The 17807-nt window shown below is 31.1% G+C and overlaps 2 protein-coding genes across 2 annotated transcripts in view; one reads left to right on the top strand and one right to left on the bottom strand.

Moving 5' to 3' along the window:
• LOC126888063 (atrial natriuretic peptide-converting enzyme) overlaps window positions 1-17807 on the bottom strand; it is a 331414-nt gene that overhangs the window by 255893 nt on the left and 57714 nt on the right. The window lies entirely within an intron of this gene.
• On the top strand, window positions 509-3861 carry LOC126888064 (uncharacterized). Its single transcript, XM_050656083.1, has 2 exons — window positions 509-863; window positions 3359-3861. Exons 1-2 carry the CDS (start codon window positions 795-797, stop codon window positions 3596-3598), a joined length of 309 nt encoding a protein of 102 aa, XP_050512040.1. The 5' UTR covers window positions 509-794; the 3' UTR covers window positions 3599-3861.

Raw genomic sequence — 17807 nt, 5'->3', positions numbered from 1 at the left:
GGAAACTAAAAAATGTTATTACAATTATAAATGAAATTATGTTTATCAATTTATCGAATCAGTATCAGGATAAACATTTTTAAGGCATTTTATATTTCGTGTTTCAGAATATAATAAAAGTATTTAAACCAAATATTAAAGTATTAAAAGCCATCCCTCGTACCAACTATAACCGTTGATTGAATACTCCAACGCTATAACAAATCACAAGGTTTATTATAATAATAGGTAATTATAATCTTTCCTTTACAAAATGTTTACTAGAAAATTACGAATGTCTAAAAACGGTTGTTGGCTTAAATATTTCACGAATTACTTTACTTTTCCTTTGTCTAGGTATATGCAAATTTAAGGAACAATAAGAGAGATAAACTTTTAAAAATATTGTTAAAAGTTTGTATGTATTTAAATATTTGTTTTGTGTTTAAAGACTTTTAATATATTCTGAAACACGAAACATAAAATGTGTTAAACATGTTTATGTTTATCCCGGTACTGCTTAGTTAAATTAATAAACATAATTTTAATTATAACTGTAATAACAGTTAGTTTCCACGTTAACAAAAATAAACAGAATAATTCAATTTGGACGTTACGAATTGTCCGTTACGAATTTGTATAGTTACGGACTGTCGCCGTTACGAAGTGTCGCCGTTACGAACTGTCGCTGTTACGAATTGTCCGTTACCAGTTGTCCGGTTACGATCTGTCGCGTTACGAGATGTCTGGTAACGCAGATGGACGATCTGAAGCGTGATCAGTAACTGGATGCAAACCGCAGAGGACAGAGACAGATGGAAAGTGCTGAGGGAGACCTATGTCCAGCAGTGGACGCATACGGGTTGATGATGATGTCAGCATTGGTAGGTTGAGCATTCTATATATTGTTAGTTTGTTTTGGCCAATAAAGTGAATATGATATCCCACGATCGGTAGCGGTCATGAAACCAGAAGAAGAACAAGAAGTATCTCCTCGGGTATCGACTGATATGATAGTCACGATAATTAAGATAAAATGGAGGATTCTGGGTCAGGAACATTGGAAAACAAAAAAACTTATCTTAAAATAAAAAACTACACATCTAATAATCTGTTTAAAAGAAGACAAATAAATTATAGTGTAAAATTTCAAATGGAGCCGAGTTGGTTTCTATTTTTAAAGCATATAAACAAAACAATCACTTTATTTAGAATGCTTGTTAAATACTATGAGTAATCTTTTGTTTACATTACACATTACCAGAGAACGGCAGTTTTCGACAGTTGCGCACACCCACACCCCCCTACACGCGACACTATACGAAATTTTCGATTTTCTAAATCTGACGGAATTGAAAATTGTGCCAACTCCCTTCTTAAAGTTCAGGAAAAGACTCACCCATTCATATATCAACCATCCATTGTGGTCCAAGGGTGTGGATTTTACGGCTCTTCCTATGTAGGGCCTGTTTTTCGTTCTCGTCCCCAAAACTCCCAAAAACTTCAAAAATTTAAGTTCGACCTTTACAGCTTCTAATAGTACTGATCATTACCTTTCCAACGCATGTCTAATTTTGAAAATCCGTTATACCATTCAAAAGTTACTGAGCTCAGAAATATGACTAAATTTCTATTTAAGAAAGGGAGACTCAATTTCTATTTATTGTGAGATAAAAGGGAAAATATTTGTGGATATGTATGTATGTGGCTGGAAAAGTTAAACCGATCTGAATTTTTTTCCTGTGTTTGAAGAGGGGGTCAGGGTCGATTCAGAACCGGTGTAGTTTGTGACTTTTGACCACCCATAAGCCAGCTATAGGACTTGGTAGGTACAAAACGGCATATTTTTTGGGGGTCTATATCTTCGGTTCAAGAAGAGACAGAGAACCGCAAATATACCAAATGAATCGTGTTGAGTTAAGCTTTCAAATGGTGTTTAAGCCGTCAGGAGCAGGCATACACACGGCTCAGTATCGCCGAAAAACTGAAAAACTAAACTTTGAAAATTTTGGTTTTTCGACAATTACTTAAAATTTCAACCTACGAATTGCGCCAATAACTGAGCGTTTGTAGAAGGACTCTAGACGAATCTGAAACCTGATATCCGGGAAAATTCGAATTTTTAAGTTATAGGCTTCATAAGTATGATCAAATCTATTTCCTATGGGAAAAAGGGGTTTTCAAGCTCAATAATTCCTGTAATGGCTTCAGTTATCATACTTGACCTTAGATGCATCAGATACTACTTGTCAATACGTTTCAAACTCATGTTTAGTGATCAAAATCGGTAAAGCCGTTTAGAAGTTATTATGCTACAAAATTATAATAAAATTAACGATTATTCCCGAAATGGTTTATGTAGTTGTAGTGATTACGACGCTAAATTTGATCTGGCAACGGCAATCGGAGTTCATTAACCGGCCATCCCAATAATTTTTTTCAATCTATTTCGAATAGAAAAAAATCTAGTGTACATTCGATGGACACTAGATCATTTGGGAGATAATGCGACAAAGGCGACCATTTATAAAGCTTAATGTGTAATCAAGAAAAATTGCATTCAACTTCATACATTTAATTTATAAAAAAAATTTGAAAAACTCCTGATACAAGAATAAAAAAATCTGCTAAACGCCGTAAAAACGAGTGGCGCATACAATATTCCAGCTACAAAAGATCTGACATGAATATTACGTGGCGCGAAAATGTATTTTCATTCTGATGCAAAATACAATTTTAGTTTTATTTTAAAAGATTTTTCCATAATATTTGTTAAATTTGAAGTAAACGCGCCACAAAAGAGTTTCAAAATTCAAACTGTATCAAAGTTACTCTTTTGTGGCGCGTTTTACTTCAAATTTAGCAAATATGGAAAATTATTTTAAAATAAAACTAAAATTTTATTTTGCATCAAAATGAAAATACATTTTCGCGCCACGTATTATTCATATCAGATCTTTTGTAGCTGGAATATTTTATGCGCCACTCATTTTTACGGCGTTTAGCGGTTTTTTATTCTTGTTTAGTACAATACCATATCTTTTAATCCTCGAATTTACTCGAAGATATTGAATATTTTCCCTATCTCTTTGCAGTTTTAAATCGTCTTAAAAAGCGATGTAATTATTTAAACTAATAGTTTGCAATTCCAAACTCAATGCTCTAGTTGCACTGCAATAATTATCAGTAGGTATCGAACTTAAAAATGATTTGGTTTGTTGGTTTGTACAAGTACAAAAAAAAAACTAATTAACTTTCTTGAACTCACTGACTTGGTCAGTATAAAAAATATATCTATTAATTTTCTTTTTGAAATAATATTACAATTTTGTCGGATTTTGCAAATATTTATAAAGCTAATGATAATAAATTGGTTTAGGTTAGTTATGTTAGAAAGATGGCCTATTTTGGACACGTAGTAAGGGGAGACCGGTATAACATTCTTCAACTTATTATGATGGGTAAAATCGAAGGACGCAGAGGAATTGGTAGAAAGCAGGCCTCTTGGTTGAAGAATATCCGGGAGTGGACAGGAATAAAGAAAGCAGAACACCTATTTAGAATAGCTCGAGACAGAGACAGTTTCGCCATGTTAATCGCCAACGTCAAGGGGACTTGATAGGGCACGTTAAGAAGAAGAAGTTAGTTATGTATGTAAACAGTAAAAAGTATGAAGAAGTATATTGTGACCAAAGCATAAGTTAATTAAAAACCCGACGACTAAGGGTGCACCTACACCCGATTTGGGCGTCGAAACGTTAATAAAATTATTTTTTCAATTTAATTGTGCCTTATTTCCCATCTAAATAGTTAATCATAAAAATGTCACAAGGAAATAGCTTCAGAACAACATTAAGTTTATTTTAAACAATATTGTGATAATATTCTTGTTTTAACCTTTTTGTTATGTCATTTTATTCTATTTAATTTATTTACCATTAATGCAAAATTATTATGTTGATTTCGTATTCATTCTTAATGGTTGTAGAGAATCATTGGTCAAATGCTAATTGTTTTCCAATAATTTGGGTTAAGGGGAAGGGGAGTATGGTTTGAAAATTTTGAAATTTTCGATTTATTTTTAGTATTTTAAATGAAAGTAGCTAACTTCAAGAATACTCTAAGAAAATTTTAGATTGATCGGAGCAAAATTACTGGAAATACAGCATGAATATTCCTACCTTCCACTCGCATTGCAGCCGTTTCATGCCAGCGCGCTTGAGCTTAAGCGCTGCAGCGCTGGTTTCCTCGAAAGCGGTGCCGACAACATGCGACCGTAGCACTGCGATGAATTACGTCAGATTACGGTGAAAAATTCAAGGTTCTTCACTGCTGCAATGGAATGTGCAAACTCAGCAAGCGGTGGCTTCCAACGCATCCTTGGAAACCACCGCTATTATTTTGCACGGTAAAGTTTTTTATGATGTCATTCATCGCAGTGTTACGATCGCAGGTTGTCGGCACCGCTTTCGAGGAAACCAGCGCTTTAGTGAGAAATGTTCAACAGTTGTTCCCCTTCTCTTTTGTAAATTACTCCGCGATTCAAAAACTCATTACGGTGTGCGTCAAATTACGATTGAAAAGATAAAAAAGAAATTGAAAGTAAAAGTTGTCAAAAATTTAAACGCGTTTTTCTCAAAACTGCGTTTTTTAAAGACAGTGGATATTTTAACTCAAAAACTATTTGACTGATCCACCTGAAATTTTGCATATATTTTGTTTAGACATTTCCTGAAGTAATGCTGTCGAGATATTTTCGTAACAATAATAAATATGTTGATTTTCTCCGTTTTTTACAAAAAAATTCGTTATTTTGACTTCTGAGTGATACCAAAAACTCAAAAGTTGCTAAAAGTAAAGAACTCGATAAACTCATGCATAAGCTAATAAATTATTTTTGAATTTTTTGTTTCATATGATCCAATGACAAGTTTTGATGTCCACCGCAAAATAAATTTTTTTTTGAGGTTTTTGTAAAAATTTTCCACCGTTGGCTTATTTTTTAACACTTTACCTTGATTTGTTTTAACATTCTTTGAACTGTACTGAATTTCGACGGTTGAAAGGTAAAAGGTTGTAACCCACAAATCAAATTTCTTCAGGAAGTGGAAAAACGCTCGCTCCACTTAAGTAATGTTATGAGGAAGTAACCTAATATTTTTTTCATTAATTTGTAGATCAATAATTCACCTATAAATTAATAAAATTAATTGGTTAATTCCTCATAAAATTACTTAAATGGAGCGTTTTTTATTAACTTAAAATTAACTTAAAAAAGTTGATTTGTGTGTTTTACCATTTACCTTTCAACTGCCGATAAGTTTATTTAATTTAAAAATAAAATGATTCTACCATAGTTTAAAAAATCAAAAAAATGTGCTTTAAACTTTGATTTCAAATGCCCCCTTAATCTAAATAGATGGTGAATTATTGATCTTCCCATCTAAGAGGAGCCTTTTATAATAATATTATTAATTTATATTATATGTATGTTATTCTACGTGAGTTGTTTGCATGAATGTTTCAGGAACTTCTTTAATGTCTTATTTTCTAATTTTCTCCTTATTTATAAATAACCAAGAGTAATAATATTTTTTTATTGAAATAGATTTTAAAAGATTTTTCTCTCTATAAAAAGTATTTTCGTTAGGGCAAGTAATTTTGGTAAAATGTATAGAATTTTTCTGAATTCTCATTATAAGTGAAGCAAATAAAATTAAAATAAAATAATTTTGTTTTCATGTGCCAAAAATCAAAATAAGTTATTACTCGTCAAAATTAGGAACGACTTTCGAAATTTTGTCCATTTGCGCAGAGAGCAGACCGAGAAATAGGCTATTGATTATATTCAAAATAAGCTAGCTAAAAGGAACTACAACGTTAACGGGGTTTTATTATTTCATATGGTCAATGGACATCTATATATGAAAAAACCGCGGAGTGCTACCATTTAAAGGGGTGCGTTTTTGAGAAATGGGTGAATTAGTCCCTGGGCACAGGTTACATTAGGGTGAGTTCTATGCACTTTTGGTATAAACATACCCACATAAAAATTGTTCCTGGTTAAATTTCCTATCTAAATATCGCTTTTTAAAGTCAATGATACTTTTTTTTACAAAAATATATTCAAAAGAAAAAGCACAAAGAAACCCAAAAGAAAGAAATTTTGTTTTTTGTCCCATAACTTTTGTCCACGAGGATATAGGTATAGACATTGCTTTACAGAAAAAGAACCTACATATTTCTTCTTTAAAATGTTGTGTAGTAGAGGTAATTAGGATTTATAGTTTTCGAAATATGATTTTTCAAAGTTCGCCACTCACAGCAATTTTGGGCAATTTTCCTTGTAATTTCGCAAATATTGTTCTGTAACTTTTTTCCACGTAACTTTAGGTATATGAAATGGTACACGTAATAGAAATAGAAATCAATTAGCTTTAAAATGGTCTACTGTCTAACGTTGTACGACTTTTTTTTTAAAGAGATTATGGTTTTTCAAAGTTTTATACTTTTAACGATTTTTTATAATATAATATAAAAATAAAATTATATTATTATATGATATATTGTATATTATATAATATATTATATATAGTATATATAATATAATATTATATTATATAATATATAATACCTAATATAAAAAAAATATTATTTTTTACATTTTTTACGATTATTTTTGAAATTTCTCATTATAACTTTTTTTCTTCTACATTTAGGTATATATTATATTATATAATAAAAAAAGCTTATTTTGTTTACTTTAAAATTTTGTATTACAAAAAATTGAGGATTATTTTTGAATAAGATATTATTTTTCAAAATGTAATAAGTACTTGCAACGCTTTTTGATTTTAGGATTATTTTTTAAATTTCTCATTATAACTTTTTTTTCTTGTACATGAATATACTATATATTGCTGAATAAAGAGGGCTTACTTTCTGTTCTTTAAAATGGTGTATCATCTATATTTAAATAATGGAAACCGAGTGATTCTTTGATATTTTTTTACCTGTATTATTTAAAATTATTTCTTTTACAAAAATTACATAAACATTAGTCTTAGAAAACATAACTTTAGTTAAAATTATTTAAACGTTGACATTTAAAAAATTTCAAAATCAAAGTCCATCTCTTCGTTAGCATTAGCTTCAATATCTTCCTCTGACACCTCAGTTATCTTAGAGTCCCACAATTAGTACCCATGCACATGCAACCTTTGCAGAATATTGAAAAACTAATTCCTATCTTCCTACAACCGCAGTTTTTTGTACATCCTTTGGTACATTTACATGCTATTTTTTCAAGCAAAGTTTGTGGTGCAGGAACTTTGACAGTAAATATTGGAATTAATCCATATTTTGAAGTTTGCCCGGCCGAGTCAAGTGGATCCAAAGTATTACCTATAAAAAATAAGATTCAATCATAACACACAATCACATAAAAAAGTTATAAGGAGAAATTTAAAAAATAATCCTAAAATCAAAAATCGTTGCAAGTACTTATTACATTTTGAAAAAGCATATCTTATTCAAAAATAATCCTAGAATTTTTTATAATACACCATTTTAAAGTAAACAGAATAAGCTTTCTTTTTTATTATATAATATATACCTAAATGTAGAAGAAAAAAAGTTATAATGGGAAATTTAAAAAATAATCGTAAAAAATATAAAAACTCGTTAAAAGTATAAAATCTTGAAAAAGATAACCTCTTTAAAAGAAGTCGTGCAACATTATACAGTAGAACATTTTAAAGGTAATTGATTTCTATTCCTCTTACATGTACCATTGCATAATATGCCTAAAGTTGCGTAGAAAAAAGTTACAGAAAAATATTTGCGAAATAACAAGGAAAATTGCCCAAAATTGCTGTGAGTGGCGAATTTTGAAAAATCATATTGTGAAAACTGTAAATCCTAACGACCTCTACTAAGCATCATTTTAAAAAGAAAATATGTAAGTTTTTTTTCTGTGAAGCAATGTCTATACCTATATCCCCGTGGACAAAAGTTATGGGACAAAAAACAAAATTTCTTTCTTTTGGGTTTCTTTGGGCTTTTTCTTTTGAATATATTTTTGTAAAAAAAAGTATCTTTGACTTTAAAAAGTTATATTTAGATAGGAAATTTAACCAGATACAATTTTTATGTAGACGTTTTTGTACCAAAAGTGCATAGAACTCACCTTAATGTATCCTGTGCCCAGGGACTAATTCACCCATTTCTCAAAAACGCACCCCTTTAAATGGTAGCACTCCGCTGTTTTTTCATATATACAGATTCATTGACCATATGAAGTAATAAAACCCCGTTAACGTTGTAGTTCCTTTCTATAGTACATAATCAATAGCCTAAAAGTATTCGGAGAGAAAAGATGGATAAACGCCGTGACTTGACGGTCTGATTCTTATGACGGCACCACTCTTCGCTATGTGTTATTTTTTGTTATGCGCCTTATTCGGCCGCATGGGAAGAAGTGTTTATTCGCACGCATGACGCATAAGGACGAATGGCAAATACGCCTATCCGTAAAGTTGTCAGTTTTGACACACTTCAAAGTACAAATATTTGGGCGCATACAGCGTAGCCGCAAAACAAATACCATAGCTAAGTGTGGTGACGGCATTAAACGTAATGTACGGAGTAAGTGTATGTAGTTTGTCAAAGATAAATATTCTTCTTCTTATTTACGTGCCATCTCCGCGACGAAGGTTAGAAATCATCATTGCTATTCTCACTTTTGACTCTACAGCCCGAATAAATATTCTTACGAAATTCCAAATGGAAATTTAAATTTTTAATTTCTAATGACTAATGACGTTGCTGGTTAATTCCCACAAAATATAATAATTAATTTATATTCGTTAACCATCATCATCATTAGCGCTACACCCCATGTGGTTCGTGGCCTGTTCCAGAATTAGCTTCCATTCCTTCTTTCCTCCTGCCTTTTCTGCTCACTCCATCCAGTCTTTTGTTATAAATGTGTTTCGACGGCTCCATCTCATTCATTCTCTCTAAGTGGCCTAGCCACCGCAGACTATTTATTTTGATAGATCTACCAGTACTATAGACCAGCAAATGAAGCATTTTGGCTCGCAATTTTTTCGTCCAGCATGTATTTACTAGAAATTTTCACAGGAGGTAGGGAATAGTCCAAGGATCATTTTATATATCATACCGCTGTACGCTAAAACCTTGGGGGCGGTTGCCACCCAATCTCGAAGGTGGGAATTTTTTATTACATTTTAACCATGTAAATCGATGTAAAAATGTAATTCTAAGAAAAAAATGTTTTTTACATTTTCTTCGTAAAACTAATATTTTTCGAGTTATTCGCGGTTGAAAGTAACAGTTTTTCGACGAAAAAATCCACCTTTTTCGAGAGTTTTTTGAGAATAACTAAAAAAATTTGCATTTAATAAAAAAACTGTAAATATCAAAATTGTATATTTTAGTGACACAAACTAAATTCTTTTTTTATAAATTTTTACGACCAATACGTACGGCATGTTAAATGTTAGCTTTTTTCGTCAAATGCATAATTTGAAATATTCAAAGCCAAATAACGGGAAAACTTTGAATTTTTCGAGGATTAGATAATCTTTTTTCAAACATACAATTTACAATTAGACCTTTAAAAAAATAATAATAAAAGGTTTCTTGCCTCAAAATTGAGCGACTTATGATCAAAAAAAGATCGGTACCTGCTTTTTTCTACGAAAAAATCAGTGAAAACAACCCCCTAACTACCCTCCTAATTAAAAATTGGTCTTTACCTTTCTGTAATTCCATTTATATTTGCATTATAAATACACCCAAGAAGTTTGACGAAGGGCTTTTATAATATATATTATGTTATGTATAATATATACGCAATAATTACTTACATTCTATAAATATTATTCAGAAATGGCTAATTAGAATTATATACGGGAAAAATTTAAGATATTCTAGTGAGCTGTTATATAACGAAAGTAAATTTTTAAATGTACGTAAATTATTCTATTATAAAGCCCTTATACATATACATGAAAAAAAGATAATATTAAATTTGAACAGTCATGCCCACCAAACTAGATATATAAAACAATACAATTCTACCAAAATGTAATAAATCCATCCTTCAAAGATATGTTGGTTACATAGGGCCCAAATTGTACAATTTGCTACCGGATAATTTAAAACAATTTAAAGATTATAAAAAACATAGATATAAATATGAAATTAAACAATGGATTGGGAACAAATCAACAAAATTCTGCGAAGAACTTATCAATGGACAATAATTGTAATAAATAAACTTAAATAAGAAATAAAAAATTGTATCGAAAATAAAAATTGTATCTAAATAGATTTTTATTATCAACTGCGACATTTCTTGAATTATTGATGGCCACATTTATATCACAAATTATATTAAAATTATTTTATTTTTATTTTTTCTTGATTAATGTTAGAGTTTTTAGTATTTTTATAAATTTTCATATAACTGTATACATTTATACATTTGTTAAATATTTTTTGTGTTTGTTTATATTTGTAAAATAGTATATTATATTTTTAAGTCTCACGCACAAGGGGTGCTACTTTTGTATGTATATTAGTAATATATATATACAGGGTAGCTCAACTTCAGTGAGTTATTTATGTTTATTTAGGTAGTACTCATTATGCTTTTTATTTTTGAAGATATTCTTCTTTAGCGGCGAATCGATTGAGGGTAAAATTGTACATTTACCGCGCGCCTGCGCACACTGACAGTATGTAGTTCATTGCTAATCTTTCAAGATAGGTATGTATGTATCTGTAACCGTGCAAATAAGTCATTAAAAGAATATATTAGTGGTTTTAGGAAATGTATTATTTATTATAATTCTTGTGTTTTTGGATTAATAAAATATTATGTAAGCATAACATTTTTACACTATATGTCGCCGTGTTGTGTAATTATATCCGAAACTTACATTTCTATTTCTAGAGCCTCGATGGAGTAGTTAGAAATGCGTTAGCACTGAGATTGGAAGGTTGCGGGTTCAATTCCCGGGCGATTCACATTTTTTTTAATTTTTGGTTGTTTTAATAAAAAAATTTTGAAAGTGGTAGATAAGAAAGTTAGTTTAATTTTTAAATAAAATACAAATAACCTTTTAAGTATATTTACTTCGTTTAAATTACCTATTATATAATAGAAGAATATCTTCTTACGTGCGTACATAGTACACACACATTCTTTTTTTTGTAAATCTTTATTGTTATTCTTAAATAAACATTATTATTATATTATTATTATATTATATGACCTATTTAAAAGGCCTAATTTTAGTTGCAATTTCGTATTTTTCACCTTTTTCTTCAAAATAGCTCCGAAAATACTGGAGATACGAAAAAAATGATACACTAAATTGTAGCTTTTTTAATAAATACAATTTTCTTGTGCAGAGATTTTTATTACAGTGAATAGTTAGCAAGATATAGCTGAACAAACACCCCCTTACGAACAAACACCCCCTTATTCGAGCCCTTTAAACCCACAACAATTAAAATCTTATGGAATTTAATTTACACAGTCTTATAGCTCTTAAAAAATCCTACAAAATCATTTTTGAAAAAAATTTTATCGCTAAAAATGAAGGAGCTATGTTTATAAAACTATCCAAATGTATCCCCATTTTTCAAAATTTTGGACTCTGTTTAAAACGTAGAACAATTTTAACTTTTGTTTTTAATACAGATTTTAATCCTCTACAAATAGTTTCTCATGACTTTTAACGTAAAGTAATTAGGGAAGCAGGAATTCAACAATTTAGAATTTTACATTGAGTTTCCTGTGGGCCGTTTTCCAATTCACCACCCGGTATAACACCACAGAACCGGTTCGTATACTGGAAAATGACTAAAAAACTATTTTTTAAATTGTATTTGTACATATTTGTAAATTCGTATTTTTGTGTAAATAAATGTTTTTGTAATTCTTTAATTCTACTTTTTTTCTATTGGGACCGTGCAAGTTCGGCAAAGCGACACCTGGTTTCTACGCTCAGCAACATTTTTCGCACTTATAATTATATTGGCCAATTATATTAGTCCTGGTTACTGGGTAATTGTCAAGGCCATAGTCCAAAAAAATAATAAGACGAAAAAATAAGATTCAGGTTATGTTATTAAAACGTAACAATTGTATGTAGTAAATAAAATTAGTTATTAAAATGCAGTACTACAAGCAAAATACAATTAAGGTAGGTGTATACGATATCGCCAGGTTTGCAATTCCGCCAGTTTCCTATATTTCTGTTGTCAGGCTACTTGAGTAAATATGGCGTTAGGGATACCTTCTCTTACTATGAACTTAGTGTTGTGGTAGAAGCACATATGATTATAACCTAAAATTTCAGTTTCATGTGTCGTTTAACCGCCACTGGAATATTGTGAGTTGTTTCTTATAAAAAGTTCTAGTATTTGGTTAGCTGCTCCAGGCTCAAATTGCCGGTAAGTGTTTTTGTCCATTTTACAAAATTGATAGGGATCCTTTCCGTTGCTGATAACACAAAAATAATTTTTTTCTATGTATTTTTACCGGTGCTTTTTTCACGAAAACAAATTACGTCATTGTTGCTAACACCGCCATTCTTAATGGTTTGCACTATCGCCATTGGCGATATTGTCAAATCAGTTATCACTCTTGGCGATATTACTAGCAATTACAAAGTGACTACAGAATATGATAATAAATCTTTTTTTTTTCGGAATAATTATGCCAAACAAACGAAATAAAGGTATTAGAGGAAAATGGAGGGAAGAAAACTTGCAAAATGCAATATTAGCTGTTGGAAATGGACAATCCGTTAATTCAGCAAGTAAGGAGTTTCAGGTGCCCAGAGGTACTTTGAGGGATTATTAAAAGAAACATCTTACCTCAAAATGTTCGATGGGACGAAAGTCTGTTCTTACGAATAATCAAGAGGAAGATTTATGCAATAGAATAATTCGATTGGCTGAAGTAGGATATCCACTAACAACCAAAGTTTTGCGGCATTGTGTTTTCAATTTTTGCAATACTAACAATATCGAAACTGCCTTTAACAAAGATTATATGATGGCTGGGCGATTTTGGCTCAAAGGATTCCTAATTAGACATCCACAAATAAGAAACAGACGCGCTCAAAGCATGAACCCAGCAAGGGCGCAAAAACTGAACAAATTCATTGTGAATGATCATTTCAAAAAATTAGAAAATATAATGAATAACTTGGATATCATGGACAAGCCGCAGTGCATCTATAACATGGACGAAAGAGGCTGCAGATTGTCACTGCATCACCAACAATCTGTACTAGCAAAGAAAGGGGCGAAGAGAGTACATCTGGTAGCGAACGAGCATGGTCAAAATGTTACAGTAGTGTCATGTGGTAACGCTTTGGGTGCCGCCATTCCGCCTTTGATATTGTATAAAGCAAAGAGAATGAAGCCGGAATGGGCAGATTCACTCCCGCCGGGTAGTATGGCACTAATGACGGCCAAGGGAAGTATGACCGTAGAAACATTTAAGCAATGGTTACAACATTTTTCGCAATATAGAACTCCTGGACCTTGTCTTTTAATATTTGATGGTGTCAAGTGCCATTTAGATTATTCCATTGTAACTGTCGCCAGTGAACTCGGCATCACCTTGTATTGCTTGCCAAGTAATACAACGCACGAGCTTCAGCCGATGGATAAGGCGGTATTTCGTAGCTTCGAACATTACTGGGATGAGGAAGTTTTAAAGTATTGGGCAAGGTATAAGGAACGGTCCATCAGAAAACAACGCTTCGGAATAATTTTTTCTATAGTTTGGGACAAATGTATGACTCCATCTAACATAAAGTCTGGTTTCTTGGCTACAGGCATTTATCCGTATAACTCTGACATTCTTCCTCCAGAAGCATTTGCCCCAAGTAGCGTAACAGAAGACAAGAATGTTGAAGGTCCAGGACTACAAAATATTCTGCAAAATAATGAAAAGCAACCAGTTAGAGTCATCACTCCACCCCCAGGGCCATCAAATGTTAGTAGAAAACCTACGGTAACTGAATTGAGGGACAGTAGTGATTCAGAGGATGATGATGAGTCTGAAGCAAATGAAGATGAGAATAATGAATCTGAAGATGACGAATATGAGCCAACTAAAGAAGTATCCTTTAATGAAATGCTTGAAACACCTGAAATGGTACATAAGTATGGTACAAAGAAAAAAAAGGCAGCATTAAATAGTCGCGCACAGGTCGTCACAAAAGACTTTTTTAATAGGAATACTGACTTCGTGCCAGAAAAAATTTTGACACCAAAAGTGTCTGAGAAAAATTCTAAAACTAGGAAAGTCGAAATACGAAGGAACCAACACAAAAGCAAGGATGAAACTTGGTATTGTAAAGCTTGCAAAGAAGATCGAGTGGCCGACATGCGTCTTTGCGTTGCGTGCAAATGCTACATGCATGATGAATGCCTGGGACTTACAAAAGACGACATAATTGCAGCATACATATGTCCTTATTGTTCATAAGTATCATTAATAAAACATGTTTGATGTAAAATTTTTTTAATTACCCATTTCTATTCCATATTAAAAATAAACCTATGCTAAAATGTATCCCCTGGCGATATTGACAACAGGGGTTGACAATATCGCCATTTAACGTTATTTTTAAAAGGCCCTAATTAATTAGTGATCATTAGGATAATCAAATTAAGAGGTCATCATTTGTTGGTATATAGTATAGGCCATAAAATGACGACTTGGCGTTTTCTTTGTTTTAATATTTAATCCTACAAATGTGCGATTTTTCTTAACATGGCGATATTGTATACACATACCTTAATTAAATTTACATTTATATAATAATTGCATATCATATCAATATTGTGGAGCAATATATAATTTTTCTTCTTCAATGACAGTAGGTAGGTATGAAATATACGTCAATTTGACAATTTCAATTGACAATATGAATTATTTAAGAAAGTTGCAATATTTCTCCGCTATTCGCGCACGATCGTTTCTCGTATCCCTTCCAAGTACTTGCACAGCGCGAATATAGATCTATTAAATTATCTATTTATAAAAATAGCAATGTTATTAAAGGCGGTTTTTAAGGGTTGAAATATTATGATATTATATACTTTAGCATAAAACAATCATTATTTAACCAATTAAAACTAAATTTTACCCATATCAAAGTTTACAATGTTTTTATATACATTTTTGACAATAAAAGGTAGTTTACACCCCTAAAAATAATCAACGCCCTTGAGCATGATATAGAATATGAAGTACAGGGTGAGATGATGCTAATCCCAAATTTTTATGTAAATTTTATAATTTTTATTTTATAATTTTTACAATTAGAGGTAGTTTTCACCTTTAAAAAACCAAAAGCGTACAACGGCTCAATATAGAAAATGAACTAGAGGGTGAAATGAGCCTAATCCCAAATTTTAGTACAAATCGACGCTGGACAAAAATATTGCGAGGTTTTGCCATTTTTTCAGTTTTATCTCCTCGACTACTAGGCTCACTATAAAGGCGGTAAAGCTCAGAATTATAGCGCCTACTTCATAATTCGTTTTCCTGCACGCTTTTATAAATATGTCAGGATTTTACATTCAAAACGTAATTTTTAAAAACTTTTACGCATTCTTTAATAAAGTTTATCAATTACGATTCTAAATTTAACCTAAACAAGTTATAATGTATATTATCAACATTAATATCATAAGAGAGTGAGAATAAATTGGCAATAATGCGACAATTTTTCGAATGGAAACAAGATTGAAATCAAAATTGGAGCAGTATTTTTACTGCATTGTTGTATTACTTATTATTACTATATTACTTGCAGAGTAATTTTAAGTATTTGGTTTAGTCCATGCTCTGACTGTAAAATATTGCAAAACCTCTAACTTTTAAAGAACTACTTGGATTGATATGAAATTTAACATACACATAGCTAACATGTCAAAGAAAAAAACTGATATTGTGCTGATGTGTTCTCTTGCCCTGGAGGTGAGTTTCACCCCTTCTCGGGGGATGAAAATATGTACGTTCAAAATAAGTCCAGAATTGAATAAACTGACTAATTCTAAGCAATTTTTGTTCTATGGCGTTTTTTTCTAAGTTAATATTTTTTGAGTTATTTGCGAGTGAATATTTTCATTTTTCAACAAAAAAACTACGTTTTTAGAGGGTTTTCGCAAATTACTCAAAAAGTAATTATTTTGTAGAAAAATCGATTCTTACTAAAAATATAGACTATAAAAAAGTGAAAAAACGGTGTATGTATGAGGTCTCTATAATCAGTAGAAGCAGAGTTGTAACTAATAAAAAATAGGTTCATATTCGTCAACTTCCAAATCGAATATTTCAACGTGAAATAACCAAAAAATGAAGCCCTTTTTGAGGAAAACTTATTATAGCTTTTTTAAAGTGTTTAATAACAGTTTCTAGCACCAAAAGTAAGCGAGTTACGCTGAAAATAAAGTTGCTCCCTTTTTTGGTAAAAGAATCGTGAAAATCAGTCTCTAATTAGCATTCCAAATGAAATTAATCGTACCAAGTTGTTTTAATTGTGTATGTATTGTTTATATGATCTCAGTTCTCAGGTCTGAAGTTTCATCGGTTTAAATTGCTTATTTTTGAAAGGGTTGTAGTTTAAAGGGCTTGAACAAGTCACTAATCACGAGTATATGCAAATTTTGAACAGCTATATCTTCATACCAATTTTTGTCCTACACAAAAACAAAAAATCCAAAATATTCAGAAAAGCAAAACCTACATTTTTTACACTTTGAGATTTTTGGTATCACTAATAATTTTTAAGTTATTTTGAAAAAATAGTATTTCTTTCAAAATTAAAAATTAAAAAAATTACTTTGAAACCTTTTTTTTCAAAATATGTACTTTGAACCGATGAAACTTGAGATCCTTTAAATGAAACATAAGTAAAGCAACTTGTGAAGCAGTAGCAATTAGTTTCATTTAAGATGCTAATTAGGGGGTGATTTTCCCGAAAAAGGGACCATCTTTATTTTGAGCGTAATTTGCTTACTTTTGATGCTACAAACTTAAAAAAAATAAAACTTTTTTTAAACACTTGAAGAAAGTTGTAATGAATTTTCCCAAAAAGTGCTTCATTTTTTGGTTATTTCGCGTTGGAACATTGTTTGGAATTGGACGAATATTATTAACCTATTTTTCCATTTCTTTGACATGTTAGCTATGTGCATGCCAAATTTCATGTTAATCCAAGCGGTTTTTTTTTAATTTGGAGTAAAATCCGTGAGTAAATGGACTAATTGTCGGCTATTGCGATGTTCAAAAAAGAAGATCGTTTTTATTAGACCGTTAAACAAAAGGTAATGGTAATGAAATTGCTGGTAATAAAAATCAAATACGGTATATTCCCACGAGTAAACCTTAATTTAAGATTAATTGAAGTCGTTACGATTTATTTTAGAAGAAATGATAGGGTCTAGCAGAATTACTCATTGTTTTAAACAATTTCCTGTAACAAAATGATTGGAACTAGCAATGAACGATTCAACGTTCACTGATTCAACTGATTCACTGATTCTCTGATTAACCCCTCAGTAGTCGATAGAAATTTTTGAAAACTAGTAGTAGCTCGCGGTCAAAACGACCGCTTCGTCTTTTTTTTCTAAGTTGTGTTAAAAGTATTTGGAACCAGTTTAAGTAAAACACTAAAAAACAATAAACCTTTGATGCTCAATAAAACATGCTCAATGAAATATCGTAATAGTAATTTGTTTGCAAAGTAAGCACAGTAATT

The sequence above is a fragment of the Diabrotica virgifera genome, chromosome 7 (genome assembly GCF_917563875.1).
Source record: "Diabrotica virgifera virgifera chromosome 7, PGI_DIABVI_V3a".
NCBI classification, from domain to species: Eukaryota; Metazoa; Arthropoda; class Insecta; order Coleoptera; family Chrysomelidae; genus Diabrotica; species Diabrotica virgifera.
The sequence above is the reverse complement of the archived record's forward strand: the minus strand, read 5'-3'. Positions and strand labels throughout refer to the sequence as shown.